This window comes from Sorex fumeus, unplaced genomic scaffold (genome assembly GCF_029834395.1).
Source record: "Sorex fumeus unplaced genomic scaffold, SorFum_2.1 ptg000039l, whole genome shotgun sequence".
Lineage (NCBI taxonomy): Eukaryota > Metazoa > Chordata > Mammalia > Eulipotyphla > Soricidae > Sorex > Sorex fumeus.
The window spans coordinates 7035998-7051640 of record NW_026606096.1 but is presented as its reverse complement, the minus strand read 5'-3'; the positions used below and the strand labels follow the sequence as shown (position 1 = coordinate 7051640).

At 47.9% G+C, this 15643-nt stretch overlaps 1 protein-coding gene across 1 annotated transcript in view; it reads left to right on the top strand.

The window, feature by feature from the left end:
- Positions 1–15643, top strand: part of PEBP4 (phosphatidylethanolamine binding protein 4) — a 199683-nt gene that overhangs the window by 101858 nt on the left and 82182 nt on the right. Inside the window, exon 4 of the mRNA XM_056119167.1 lies at positions 6283–6381. Coding sequence (XP_055975142.1) covers positions 6283–6381 — 99 coding nt within the window. The remainder of the gene's footprint in view (positions 1–6282; positions 6382–15643) is intronic.

Genomic DNA, 15643 nt, shown 5'->3' with positions numbered 1-15643 from the left:
CCCCCCACGAGCGGCTCTCCAGCACGGCCACGACTCCAGAACACAGAAACCAATTTCTTAACTATCTGACTTTCAGTAGAAATACTTCCAGGGTCAATAAGTAAAATAGCAGAAATCCAAAACCAACATTTAATTCTTGAACCCAGCTGGAGAAAGCAAATCACTTCACAATGCTTTTTCAGCATGTCTGATTTGGGGGGGGGGGGGGTAAACTCTAAATAATAGTGGTGAATCTTTTATTGAAACAATCTAATCAAAGTGGATAGAGTGTTAACTAGAATTCATCTGCCTCACAAGGACGGGGAGGGGTGGGGGGTGGGGTTTTATTGGGGTTCTTCATGGGAAAAAATAAGTATTGGTAAAGGGAAATGTGTTTGATATTTGCATGACTGAGACATAAACCTGAAAGCTTTGTAACCTTTCCCACAGTGATTCAATAAATAAATAAAAAAAAAAAATTAGCCTCTCTGCACTGATTTGAAATTGCCTTATCACATATTAAATATCACATAGTGAATAAAAAGTTAATCACTAGTAAATGTATTAGGAATGTGTATTTCTCTCTAGATTTCTAATTTCACTTCCCTTATTTATTCCGTAATCAGTACCAATCAGTCTTATTTATGGTTACCTTATATACTTTAATATTTCATCATTTTCAATACTGCTTGTTAATCCTTTACTTCTGAACTTTAACAATATACCATGACACCCTCAAATCTCCATGTAGAATTTTTATTGAAATTGTGTTAAATTAACAAATATTTTAAGAATGACAGACATATTTACAAGTGAGTTTTTATTTGTAGGGGGGGTCATGTTCAGCTGTGTTCAGTACTTACTCCTGGCTTTGTGCCAGGGATCACTCCGGTGGGGCGCAGGGGACCATAGGTTTAGTGGGGATCTATGTGCAAGGTTGACTATGTGCAAGGCAAGAGACTCCCACTGCACTACCACTCCAGCTTCTATAAATGACTGTTTTAGCTTTAAATATTCTTTTCTTCCATTTCTTCAGGTCTTTTCCATATACATAATTATTTTTTTAATATATGTATATGCTGTAGCACTGTCCTTCCATTGTTCATCGATTTGCTCGAGAAGGCACCAGTAACGTCTCCATTGTGAGACTTGTTGTTACTGTGTTTAGCATATCAAATACATCACAGGAAGCTTGCCAAGCTCTGCCCTGCGGGCAGGATACTTTGGGTAGCTTGCTGGGCTCTCCGAGAGGGATGGAGAAATCAAACCTGGGTCAGCCCGAGGCAAACACCATACCCACTGTGCTATCGCTCCAACCCGAATATATGTATATATACGAATATACATACTTGTATTTTCATCACGTGTGTTTATGGATATTCCATTTTTTTATTAGAATTGTATTTGAGATAAGGGGCTTCCCAAGCAGTGCTCTGGAGATCTTGGAACCACACTGGCAATTCTCTGCCAACTGGGTAGGCAGTTCAGTGCCTGGATATGATATTACTTGGGTCCTGCAGTGCTCAGGGCATCCAGGGCTGTCCCCAGTGATTCTTAGGGGACCTGTGGTGCTGGGGATTGAACCTAGGTAGGGTACACATGTACTGTAGCCATTCTGCTATCCCTGTTCCTGTATTTGCAATTTTGAAGTATATTAGATTCTAGGAAACTACTGATTTTGCCAAATATTAGTCTAGTTGTTTGGATTTCTCATGTCATTTTACACAAGATTAACTAAAAGACAGAGAGAAGACAGCTGATTTTATTTCTACTTTCACAGTTTTTTTACACTTAAAAATATTTTCTTATTGCTTATGGTGACCAATTCTTAGATGTATCAATTGGCATTTTTCTAAGGTTCCATTGGGACCATACATGATCCTATTTCCCTTATTATTCTCATCTTTTAGCTCTTTCTTGTAAGCTCTTGGGCCCATCTTAATTTCTCCAATTTAATTTCTGGTAGCTCATAAGTATGTGGTTCAGTATTTCTTTCGTAATTTACCATTCAATGACCAGTCTTTCTTCTTCCAAATTTCTTATTGTTGGGAATTTGCTGGCCAGTTGTTGGTTTTGGTTTTTGGTTGATACTGCCCTGTGTCCATCTCCCTTGGAGGTTCTGTGATGTCTCTTCTTCACTCCCTCCTTTATCCCCCTTTCTCTTAGTCTTCCTGACACTCTGCTTCCTCATCCTCCTCCTAACTCTCTCCTCCTCGGTCCCTCCTCTCCCCACTGCTCTGAGTCCCAAGTTCTTTCCTCATTGTTCTGTTTTCTGACCTTTCTTCTGCAGTTTTGGAACTCTTCATCATTCCTCTGTCCACTGCACACAAGCCACTTCTTGAGAAAGCTCCCGCCTCCTAGATCCGTTTAAAGATGACTCTATCTGTATGTCCTCGTGCCAGGGTCACCACTTACTACCTTTTCTGCTCCTCATATTCCTGGTACTGCCGTCGACCCAGACAGACTCTCAGAGTCGTCTTGCATCTGTCTCATTTCCCTCTCTGGCATTTGCCACATGCTGTTCATTCTCATGCACAAATGCTTCTCCTTTCTCTTGCTACATGACTACTACTGGGATTTTCAAGCTCTAAAAGTACCAGAGTCATCTCAGGTTTTCTGTTGTCCTCCTTTTCATTTTCTTTCTCTTTTTGTCTTTTGGGGCACACCCCACAGTGCTCAGAGCTTTCTCCTGGTTATGCACTCAGAAATCACTCCTGATGGATCCAGGGACACCCTAGAGGGTCCCAGAGATCAAACCTGGGTGCAAGACAAACACCCTCCCAGCTGTACTATCGCTCCAGCCCTTACTTTTCATTTTCTCATCTTCCTTGCATGCCTCCCAAAGCAGGCATTTACTCATGTCAACCATTTCTGGAACAACTTTGAGTAGATTCCATTGTGAATCAAATTTGCAAAAACAGGTAAGTTTCCTCTGACTTGGTTCCAACCTGCTCACTTCCCTTTCCTTTTCAGACACCCTGTACTAGCAGCCCAGCCCCTGGCCACTCCCCAGACACCCACAGTGTCTTTGCTCAGACTCTTCAGTCCCTAGACAACTCTGAAAGCCTCCCTGGGTCCTTGGCATGGAGAGGTGAGGCTCTGAGCCCCCCAGGGTCCTGATCAGGACTCCTCTACCTAAGTCTGTCTCTCTGCAGAGCACTTGTCTGTCTCCCGAGAGGCAGCAAGAGTCCCAGCAGGACTCTACTCTAGTTCTCTTACTCCCTTCTGACTCCCTGACACCCTTCTTTTCCCTCCTACTCACCAGTCTAAGTCCTTCTCCAACTTCTGCCACCACTTAATCTTTGCCAGCACTAGAACAGTTAAAAGTGACTGCAGAATGTAATGTCACCTAGTAACCTCACCATGAAATATTCAGTTTCTCACTTTCCAAAATGACTACTTCATGCCTTCTTCTCTGCCCCCAAACTTCCTATAATCCCCCTTCCCCTTATGACCTTGACACTAACTCATTAAAGAAATAGAAGCAGAGGATGATTTCCTCATCCCTCAGCGCTACCCCTCCCAGGGACCCAGCCTCTCTGCTCCTACCACAGGCTAGATCCTCCTCCTCCTCTCTGGTTCCTGCTCCTAACACCTTCCAAGACAACAAGCCAAGACATGGACACAGTCCCCTCTCCTATTCCTCTTGGGTCAGTTCCATTGACTGCAAGTGGGTGCAACCATCATCCATCTCTAAAAAAAATTTTTTTTAATTTAAGTATCTGTTCCTCCTTTCCCTCTGGTAATAGTCACTCCATGTTTCAACTGTCCTTTACCACCCAAACTTCTTGCTTTTTAATCATCATTAATAACTATCTCTAATTTCTCATCTCCCATCTCTCATCTCCACCTGATCTACCAAGTATCATTCCTTCCTACTCCACCAAAACTGGTCTTGTCAAGATAAGAGTGACCTACAAGCTGTCAGGTCACAGGATCAGTTCTGTACCTTCCTTTTGCTCTTCCTCTGCCTTTCAGTTTCGTTTCACACCACTAACCATTTCCTCCTCCTTGAGATGCATTGTGTGGAGGTTCTCATGAGCCCCACTCAGCCGGTGGGGGCAGAGACCCCTGGCTGGTGCCTCCTCTCTCCTCATTGCTAGCTTGCTTAAGTGTTCAGTCTTGTGACTTCTTTCCTTTTCCACGAATAAGCTCATTTGTCTATAAATTTAATAGATCAAGGTCTCCCCAATTTATATACCCAGTTCTGATCCTGCCCTCAAATTCCAAACTCAGTTTATATATATTTGGTTGTCTCTTCCAAGGCATTTCAAAGCTGACTTGTCTGAAACAGAACTCCTTCCAGTTGTCTGTGAGGCTCTACACTGCTCTCCTGGTTGATTCCCGGTCCAGGAGTCATCCTTGATTTCTCTTTCTTCCCCCCTTCCTCACTTTCCTATTGCTCAACCTCTTGGCAAAATCCATTGATTCAACCCAAAGATAGTTCCCCACTGGGTTTCTACCACTCTATGCCATGGTGCCGCTATTCTCCAATTCATTCAACAGCCTCCCAACTGGCCTCCTGTGACTCATAGCTTCTCCACATAGCCACCAAACCAAACCAATCCTTGAAAAAAGGCATCGTGAGCACATCAGTCCCCCAGCTACAACGCTCCTCGAGTTTTTCATGGTTCTTTCAGGAAGTCCGCAGGCCTCCCCAGCGTCTGCCTCGCCCTTAGTGACCTGGCCCCTTCACTTCTGCAGCCAGCCACGGCTATTCCCATCTTCTCACCCCTCGCTACTTTGGGTCTTTTTGACCTGCAGATTTCTGTTGTAGTGAGTGTCTTCTCAGAATGTTTATTTCTGGTCACCCTGTTTATTTCATTGTATCCCTAATTACAATTTGACATTTTCTTTTTATTTTCACTGATTATTATCATCACTATCATTATTATTACCTGTGTCTCTAACAAAAAAGCATTCTGAAGGCATGAATGCCCCTGACTTGTTCTCTTTTTAGATTCCCAGCACCTACAACAGCACCTGACACCTACTAGATGGTTCTGCCTGAGCTTGGGGAAGGGATGATGCCGTGCTCCCAGCATCCTTTGCCGTTGCTGGAGCTTTTTTTTTTAATTGAATCACCGTGAATTACAGAGTTTCAAGGTTATTCATGATTAAGATTCAGGTGTACACTAGGGGAAAAGGCAGCCCAGAGAGAGAAGGGAGCACCAAATAAAGGGTGTTCGGAGGATCCTTCCAGGATGGGAGATGCATGCTGAAAGTAAACTATAGACCAAACATGATTCCCACTCAATTCCTCTTTTGCAAAACACAGCACCCCAAAGGAGAGAGAGAACAAAAGGGAATGCCCTCCCACAGAGGCAGGGTGGGATGGGGGGATGGGGGGATGGGGGGTGGGAGGGATACTGGGATCAGTGGTGGTGGAGAATGGGCACTGGTGGAGGGATGGGTACTCAATCACTGTATAACTGAAACCCAAGCACAAAAATTTGTAAGTCTACAACTGTACCTCATAGTATTTCACTAATAAAAATTTAAAAATAAATAAATAAAAAGAAAGAAAAAAGAAAAAAACGAAAGCACCTTAGGTACCATTCTCATGCAAAGAGATGTTGTCCCTCCATACCTGAGATTCCAAGTGTCTTTAGGCTAATAGGCACACATAAAGCTCCTTTTTTGGTTCTAATAAAAAAAAAAGATTCAGATGTACAATGTTTCAACACCAACCCCTTCACCAGTACCCCTTCCCTCCACCGATGTCGCCATGTTCCCTCTCACCCTACTGGAGCTCTGACACGGGTGACTAAATGAGTGGATAAGTCACTCCACTCCCATGAGCTTTGTGCCCCCCCCCGCCCCCGCCCAGAGCACCCAGCTGATGATCCTGGGTCTTAGTCAAGATGCTTGTTTGATTTATCTTTCTACATAAAGCCACATTATTTGGCTGAGTCCTGAACGGACTCACTTCCCTGCACTGAGTGGCATTCGAGAAGGGCTGTGAGAACACGGGTGAGCTCTGTGGGAAGCCGTGAGTGGCCGCTCAGCCCTTCTTCTGTTGAAACGAGGCAAGAGGAGAGTCTGCCCGTTTTCGTCTTCCTAGCAGCAAGCTTGCGTGGCCCGACATTAACTTTTTGGGAGGGAGAAGGGAATAGGGCCACAGGTGGAGATGCTCAGGGCTTATTCGTGCAGCTGCACCCAAGGATTAGTTCTGAGGGTGCTCAGGGGACCGTATACATTGCCAGGGATTGGACTTGGGTCAATCACATGCAAGGCAAACACGTTAGTCCTGCACTATCTCTCCAGCCAGTGAAACTTCGTTCTGGTTCCTGTGTTTTACAGGTTGCATCCTACATCCTGGTGATGGTGGACCCGGATGTTCCCAGCAGGTCTTCTCCCAACGCTCAGTTCTGGAGACACTGGCTGGTCGTAGGCATCAAGGTAAGCCAACCAGGACACACTTTTCCAATTCATTTGAGATTGTGGCTGCAAGAGGAGTCCCCAGGGCCGTGTGACACTCTCACTCAGGCCGACAGGGTGAGGATATCTTGTGAAGTAACTGCTGCATCCACTCGGCACCAGCACCCACCCATCAGCCCCTGGAAGGTTTTCTAACATTCCCAAAAAGGGTCCTAAGACAACCGGTAAACAGGTCAGCCGGCATTCTGTATAAGCGGGGAGCCCCAGCTTGGGGTGTTTGCTGATTTCAGTCCTTCGACCATAGCCAGCTTCAAACTACAGATGGTGAAGAATGCACACAGAGTTTCTAGAAATTTAACAAATGACCCCAACACAGTACCACCAGGGGCCTGGGTTGGGGGTCACTGGGGTGACTCTGGGGTCCAGGTGGCAGAATGGGGGTGCAGGGAGGAGATTGCAGGCTGCTGCAGGTTAATTAGCATGGAGAAGGCACAGTGTCTTCCTGTACTGGGCTGGAAACAGTGCCCTCCCCTTCCCTCTGTCCCTTTGTCCCCACATGGTGTATGGGACCTAGAACAGGTCAGAGAAACCAGACCTGATGGGCAATTAATAGGCACTGGAGCGGGGTCAGGAAGCTCCAGTGTAAGACTCTGGTTCAGGCTGAGTGAATTCCATCCTCGCTGGAGACTTCAGAGAGCTCTGGCCATCCAGATGTGCCACCTGCCTCCCTGCCGGTCTGTCTGCCAGCTGGGTTTTGTTTCTGGGCTGTACACCCAGAGAAAATCCTTACTGGCTTCTGGTGTGTGGAAGCCTCTGGAAGGCTTCAATCCTGAGACCATGGAACCCCAGATGACTAAGTTGGGGTTCCGATAAGGCTGCCTCCCTATTGAGTAGCCTCTCAGAGGCCCGTTGGACCCCTGGCACTCACCTTTGTCTGTGATATGGAGCACTTAGGAGAACGGAGAACCCCACAAATATCAAAGGGCTCCCTCGGGAGTAGGGGACCTAGGCAGAAGGATTATCACAACTAGGAGTTAGCACTCCCAATCCAGAGGGTTCCCTGAGTCGTGAATGGGGTATAGGGGTAGGTGGAGTCACCTGGCAGCAGTGACCCAGAGGTGGACAGTCCATCCTCAGGCACAGCCTTGGGCTGGGGACTTGAAAGAGCCCCTGGGGTCAGTTATGCCTGAGCTGGTCTCCGAGGGTAAGTGTGGGGGGTGAGGGTGGCCTGCTCAGCCTCTCCCCCACCCCAACTCTCGTGAACAAACATTATCGCCATCAGAGCCAGAAGCAGCACTGATGACACAAGCAGGAGAGACCCAGGGTCCTGCCCACACCTGGACCATTGCCTCTTCCTGTATTTGTGACTTCCCTTTGGTCATGGAGTGACACTCTGAAGGAATGGTGCCCTGGACCTCTCATTACAGCCCAGCCCCCGACACATGGGCATATGTGTGTACATACATACACACACACACACACACACACACACAGAGAGAGAGAGCAGCCTCTACTAGGCAATTCGGAGGCGCTTCCAAAGGCAGTCGTAGATGAACCAATTTTAGCATGGAGGGGACCTTAGCCAGGAAGTGCTTCTCCTCTGAGCCTGAGATGACCTCCGCCCCCGCACCGCTCACTCACCCCAGTGCACTCTCCAGGCAGTGCTCCCCAATGAACCTGGTGGTACAGACACAGGCTCAGCCTCAGAGCAGAGCAGGTGCGAGGGACAGCTGGCAGCTGTCGGGCAGGGCCACGGAGCGGAGGCTTACCAGAGCCACCTGCCCGGGTGTGGCCCCTGTCCTTGCCGCTCAGGTTTCATTCACATTTTCACCCACTTCCCCTGATCCAAGGCTGCGGCAGGAAGTAGCAGCTGTTGGCTCTCTGCGCTCAGACTGCCAGCTTGCAGGTGGAACAGCCTCACAGCCAGCAGAGACCAGGACTGCTGGCATCCCAGCTCCTGGGCGGCCTGGGCTCCTTCCTCTGTGCTGGTATTGGCTGCTGCTGGGTTCAAGTGCAGGGTCCCTGGCCCTTGTGCCCACTCACTGCCGTCCGTCGGCAGAGCCAGGAGCGCGGCTGCTTAACTGCAGTGTGGCATGTGAAAGGTTCTCGGAGAAGTAGAGACTGAGGTTAAGAGGAAAAGAAAACCAAAGCAGGCTTCTTGGGGGTGCTCCCGGGCAAGGTTCACGGGTTTCCTAAGAACAGGCCAGTGAGGTCGTGCCCAACGTGTGTTCTTATGGTGGATTTATGGTGAAGTAAAGGAAGTCCATGGCAGAATGTGTGACTAAGGGTAGGCTAGCACCCGGGCTCTTTAGAAGGTTCCAGGAATTTCTACTGCTATAAGATATCCCTGGGGGAGAAGGCGCTGGGATAGAGAAGGGACCTCTAAATAAATGATGCTTGGAGGGCTCGCTCGGGATGGGAGATGCGTGCTGAAAGTAGACTATGGACCAAACATGATGACCACTTAGTACCTTTATTGAAAACTATAATACCCAAAAGGAGAGAGAGAGTAAAAGGGAATGTGCCTGCCACAGAGGCAGGGGTGGGGGATGGTGGAGGGGAATGGCGGGAGGGATACTGGGAACATTGGTGGTAGAGAATGGGCACTGGTGGAGGGATGGGTACTCGTTGATTGTATGAAATGTAATCTGAAAGTTTGTAAGTATGTAACTTTGTCTCACAGTGATTCATTCATTTTTAAAAAATAGTAAAATTATAAAATAAAAAGGAAAAAAAGATGTCCTTGGGGGCAATAAGAAATCGCTGAGTGGCTTTCCCAAGCTGCATATGCAAACACTTACTGGTGATCCCAAGGTAGCCTTCTGTCCTGAGACCCCTAGAATGACCCAACAGAAACGTTTGGTTGTTGTTCCTATTGGCCATCAGTGGAGCCATTTTCAAGTGAAAATTGGCAACAAGGTTCTGTGCTCTTGGTGTTATCCCCCATTTTCTCAATGGGAAAAGCCACAGTGGAAAGAGCACATGGAGCAGCCTCCTAATCCTCGGGCCAGACAGCTGGGTCTCCCACTAGGTCCTGAGCTCCAACCTGTGACAAACACGTGTGCTGGTACCCACCGAGTCTCTCCCTCAACTCTGCAATGTGTGACACCTGGGCTTCTGTAAGCTGGGAAACCCTCTTCCACATCTCTCTGGGCTTCTGTTTCTGCTTCCATTTCTGGGTGATACTCCCAAGGGACCGCCCCTCCCCAGTCCTCCTCCCCTCCACGAATTTAGAACCTGATAAAAGTGAAACATTTCGAACCTGATAAAAGTGAATCTGACCCAATGTCATGACCCATGTGGTTGTAGTGGTCAGTGGGGCACTGTATAAAGTCACCATGGGCAGAGTGACAGTAGCCCTGCCATTCACAATGACCATAGAGACAAACATAGTGACAGGGAGGATGTGGTTGAGATTAGAAACTCAGGCTTCAGGGGCAAGAGCGAGAGCACAGAGGCTAGGGCATTTGTCTTACACGCGGTGGACCCGGCTTCGATCCCCAGCATCCCATATGGTCCCCTGAGCACTGCTAGAAGTAATTCCTGAGTGCAGAGCCAGGAGTAACCCCTGTGCTTCGCTGGGTGTGACCCAAAAAGAAAAAAAAACTCGGGCTTCAGGCTTCATTTTTGTGGCAAGCTTCTCGGGAGTGACAATTCCTAAAGCCATCCAGGTTGACCCAGGACAGCATCCAGTCTTAGTATCAGAGGAATAATCAGTAGCGCCACCCCCCCGCCCCCCGCCTGTCTCCATGTGCACCACCCCTCCCCCACAAAAGAAATACAGACTGATAGTGTCTGGAATCTGATCTGATTAGGCTCTTGCCCATTCATAAAAATTAGGAGCGAGAGAGTCCCTCGGGAGGGTGTTGTGGCCTCCCTGGATCCTTTGTTCATCCACATCAACAAATACAGACCATCAGGATTTGCTGAAGCTCAGAGGCGAAGAACAGGGAATGTCCACAGGTTGCTGTGCTCCCAGGCTGAAGCTGGCAGCATTAGCCTTCGCTCCTGATGGTAGCCCCTATCTTGATGTGCTAATTATAAACTGATACCGACGGCCCCTTTCTCTCACCCTCGGGAGAGACTCAGCATCAAGGAGCTATTTCAAGGGACATGCTTCGAGCAGTCTCCAGAACCCAGAGGGAGTCCGCCACTGCAAGGAAATGTTGTTTTATGTTTTTCATTGTTGTTTTAAGTAGAAATCATACCATGGGGGCACGCAGGCCATGTCGAGGAGTTTTTGCCCTCTGGGCCTCCTAGGGAGGCCCAGGAAAGAAACTGTTTGCCCTACTGTGGGGTGCTGAGGGTGTCAGGGGTACCCGGGAACTTCCTCTACCTGCAGGACTAGACTTCAGCTCTGCACCTGGCCAGACCGAGCGAGCAGGACACACACAGCCTGCCAGGCCCCTTGACCTCCCTCTGAAATTCGAAATTCTCCCCCTCGTTGAGCTAAGGCATGGGAGCTGGGAGGGCCATGTGAACACCTCCATCCTCCTGCCCCCAGCGCCATGTCCTCGGCTTCTCCTTTAAGATGTTTTGCAGTTCGGATTCCATCTAAGTAATAATCTTCGTGCTGAAGCCTAATTAAGATATCAATTAATTTGCATCATTCATTTCAGAAGAAACACTTATTGGTTCATCTTCTTATTTGTCTTTTGAAATTAGTGCTCAGGGCTTTTCATGCAGATATTTTCATTAGACTTTTTATTGTTAATGGGAGTACGGAACATGGGAAGATGGTATATTAATACTTTCCACAAAAAAAAAAAAAAGATCATGATTGGTGACAAAGAACCCGAAGAACAATTAAGCAGACAAGAGTACCTTTTTTTCCCCTTCTCTGAAAAAGAAAATCTTCCTAGAAACCGTCAATGATTCTAAACTTTGCCCTGAATATCTTTTTTGTTTTAAGAAAAGGAAATGGTAAGTTCATGTTTCCTTTTATTCAGTGCCCGCAGCCTCTGGCAGCTGTAAGTGCAGCTGATTTGGGGTTGAATTCAAAGGATCGCCAAGGGTTTATTATTCTGCCTAGTTTTCAATAGGGTTGAATTTTTCCATAAATGAGCATTTCTTAAGGAGGCCCTCCGCGTGTGCAGGGCCAACAAGGGGAATGGGGAACCCCGCAAACAAGGCCAAGGATTGTAGCCCCATGATGAGCTGCATTGGTATGCGTTGGGACACTTCGGTTTGAGTGGTCAGACCCAGGCGGAGTGGCCTCAGACTGGCTAGAGACCTTGGCATCTGTAAAACTGACAGGAGAGGAGCCTGCCTAGACAGGGCCTCTGTGGGAAGCAGCAAATTCATCCTGATTCCTCGTCAATGGAGCAGTTCCGCGCCCAGAGAACTGTCGCTGTGTGTCTGTTGTGACTGGGTGTAAGAGCTCTGTGTGCCCCGCCACTGGGGATGACAAACACATCCTCTTTACCAATGACGAGATCAGAGTAAGGAAATAGGGTTAATTTATAGATTCAAAAAAATTAGAGGGGGTGAGGGAGGGAGACTGGGAACATTGGTGGTAGAGAATGGGCACTGGTAGAGAGATGGGGACTTGAACATTGTTGGACTGAAACACAATCATGAAAGGTTGTAAGTCTGTAACTGTATCTCACGGTGATTCATTAAAATTAAAAAAAAATTAGACCCAGGTTTTTAGTTTTGCCCCTGATATTTATACACTTGTTAGGACCTATTTCACCCCAAGCTAGGCAGGTCTATTAAATAAGAAACACCTGCAAGACTGAGGGGGCTTGGTGGTGAGGACAGAGCAGAGGTATTCTGGTGACAAGAGCGTGAACACCCTGCAAGGTAAGGAAGGGTATTGGGTATCCTTTCGATGTCAAGCGGATTGCAGGAGGTTCTGGGCTCTGCTACATTCCAAGTCTCAGTTTCTTCATCACTAAAATGGGCACAAAGATATTACCTAGTTCCTAGGGCTCAATGATTACCTTACAGTAGGACCCTCCACAAACTGTCCCCCACCATTTACTTGTGATTTAGCAACTTCCCTTGGGCCCTTGGACTCCTCGTGGGTTGTTTTGGGTTGGTTGTTTGTTTGCTTTGTTTTTGCTTTTGCTTTTTGGGTCACCCCCCGTGACGCACAGGGGTTACTCCTGGCTCATGCACTCAGGAATTACTCCTGGCGGTGCTTGGGGGGCCATATGGGATGCTGGGAATCGAACCCTGGTCAGCCGCTTGCAAGGCAAGCACCCTACCCGCTGTGCTATAGCTCCAGTCCCTGGGCTCATGTTTTGCCAAGAAAAAATTCTAGATCGTGTTCAGCTTCCCAAACCTGGTGGTCAAAAAAGCTCTGCCTTTGGTCTCTCATGCAGTATGGACTCAGGTCTCACCTGAGGGCCTTGATGTGACTGTTTTTTCGGGGGAAATCCCTGGAGGTGCAGAGCCAGGCCACCTTGCAGCAGTGGACATTGCTCTGGGACCCGCCCCTCGGAGTAGATGAGGTTCCCTGGAGGCTCCCAGACCCCAGGCAGGTGTGCCGCTATGGCGGGGCCATGTGTGACAGTGAGGCCTGCCGAGGGCTGCCAAGGCCAGGGCCGCTTCCCACTCACATGCTCCACTTTTATCTTCAACCTCAGCCAGGCACACGCCATCTTCCCAACACACCACCATCCCCGCTCTACCGTGCTGGGCCCACCCCAGAGATGCCTGCGCGCCCAGTCAAAATAGCTCAAATAAAAATGTTGCCATAAAGTGGAATATTATTTTTTGATGAATGTTTTTAAAGCCCTTTAGGTTTTCATGGTAATTTGCGGTGTAAAATTATTTGGAGATAAGAGCCAAATTAGCTCTCGTACGCTGAGGTCGCGGTGTCCTGCTATCCATGTGAGCAGTGTTTAAATATAATCAGCCCTGAGACTAATGCAGCATAATTGTTCATTTGAAATCACTTTTTTTTACTCCATTCAATGAGTCATTAAAATATTCAAGGGATAATGCAGTGAATTGGAAATGAATTTATCATATTATCCCATACATACCGTAGTGCTGCAGGTAACCAAGGAGTGAGGGAGGAGGGGGTGTGGACACGAGCCTGAAGCAGTAGAGGCAGGGAGGGAACCAGAATGTGCTGCAGTGGGGTAAACAGAGACGTTTTTCTTGAATTATGGGAAGTGTGTAGAGAGAGGCTACCAGGAGGGGTGGAAAAGAAAGAAAATGCTGTTCTTCCATGGGCGCGCTCTCTCTCGCTCGCTCTCTCTCCACTCTGAATCTGTGCTCCACCACAGCTCCGCTGTTAACTTATTTTTATCAAATATGTTTATATCAGAAAGTCGTTATGGAAACCAATTCTGCCATCCAGGAGAATTCCTGGATGAGGCAGAAAAATCCCTCCCTTTCTCTCTCTCTCTCTCTCTCTCTCTCTCTCTCTCTCTCTCTTTCTCCCTCCCTTTCCCTCCCTCCCTCTCTCTTTCCCTCCCTCCCTTTCTCTCCACCCCCACCCTCTCTCCCCTTCTCCCCCTTCCTCTCTCCCCCCTCCCTTTCTCTCTCTCTCTCACATACACATACAGCACACTTACACCTCACTCTCTCACACACACACTCACACATCCACCTTACTCGCGCCCAGACCCACTCCAAGGGGGACAGCAGAGTTTTGTTCTCCCACTTCTGAGCTCTCTGAGTTCAACCTGGGGCAGGGGGTGGGGGGAGAAGGTGGCAGCTCTGTGAGACCAAGCAGCCAACCCCACTGCCCTGACATCCCTTACCTACCATCAGCTGCCTCCCTCGCCCCAGATCCTGCTGAGATCCTAGTGGTGGCTCCAGCCTTCTGTGCATCTGCTCTGTCTCCCTCCCCAGAAAGCGTCTCTGTAGTTGGGAAACTCTTCATTGCTTCCATGGTTTAAGATCTCTGGGTGGATTATACCTTTGAGGTCCGAAAAGGACTTATATTTATGAATGTAATGATCACAACACCATTTCCAAGAAAAGACAAATTCCAAAACTTAGGCCAGTATGTGTAATGTCTCTCTCTACATAAAAACTCATTCGTTTAATAAGCAGATGGTCTGAGATGGTGTAAACACCAGTGAGCATTAGGCATCAGCAAGGTCTCACTAGAAACAAATAGTACCTGACCACTCAGTTTCCTTGGCTGACCAGTGCCTGGTCCTGACGTCAGGCCAGGAGCACGCTCTAAGGATGTACAGCTGACTAACCTCAATGGTTGACCAAGACCGTCTTGGTAAACTTGTGAGCAATGAGAAATATGGTCTCTTGTTTAGGTTGGTTTCTGACTCATTAACCAACAGAGGGTGAACTTTGATGAATGAGTGTGAGCCGTAGAGGGTCCCTGGCAACATACCTTCAGTAAAACCAAGGGCTCTATCCGTGGTACACAAAGATGGACCCACCTTGTCTGGTATCTGTTCAGTCTGCATGCTCACCAAATTTGTAGGTCACACAAAGTTTCAAGGAATTGCTAAATCTGATGGGTGACAGAAAACAGTTCATTTTGACATACTGGAAGGATGGGTCTGCACTGGGAAAACAAGGGGCTTAATAGGGATTAATCTAAAGTTCTATATTTAGGTTCTAAATCACTTGCACAAGTGAAGAATGGGGAAGATCTGGCATCGCAGGAGTTCATCGGGGGAAAGATCATAGGAGTTTTAGTTCATTTTTAAGCTAATAATAGAATGTCAAACCACAGCGCAGGAGTGAAGAAAGTTAATATGATCGTGGGTCACATCGACAGAAGTAAAGGCTTTTTTTGCTCATTGATGATTAGACGGTCCATTTTTCTGCCCAGGTTCCACCACCTATTCATCCGTTCATTCATTTATTCATTCATTCATTTATTCAGAATGTCTTTGTACATTTTACTCAGGCAGTTGGTTTCATTCAGGCATTACAGATCTGAAGTTTACCAGGGCTTGGAGAGACGCTCAAAGGGCTGAGTGCATGCTTTGATCCCTGGCACTTCCTGGTCTCCTGAGCACGATGGGGAGCAACTCTTGAGCATAGAGCCAGGAGTAGCCCTGAGCACCTCCAGGTATGACCCAATAACCCCCTCAAAAAAACCCAAAAGTTTACCAAAGCAAACCCCTTCTGGGCCAGGGGCTCTGTCTGCTTCAAGGGAAGTCATTGTGTACAGTGTAGACGGGGGAGTCAGGACAGATAAGGGAGGACGCTCTCTCGAGCAGAGTAGAGATGCACACCAGGCCGTCGAGGGAGCAGAGCGGGTGGGGGGGGGGGGGCGGGCGGTGCAGAGGGAGCTGCAAGAGCAAAGGCCCTGGGGCCCAATGGTCTGGATGGTCCCAGAACAGAA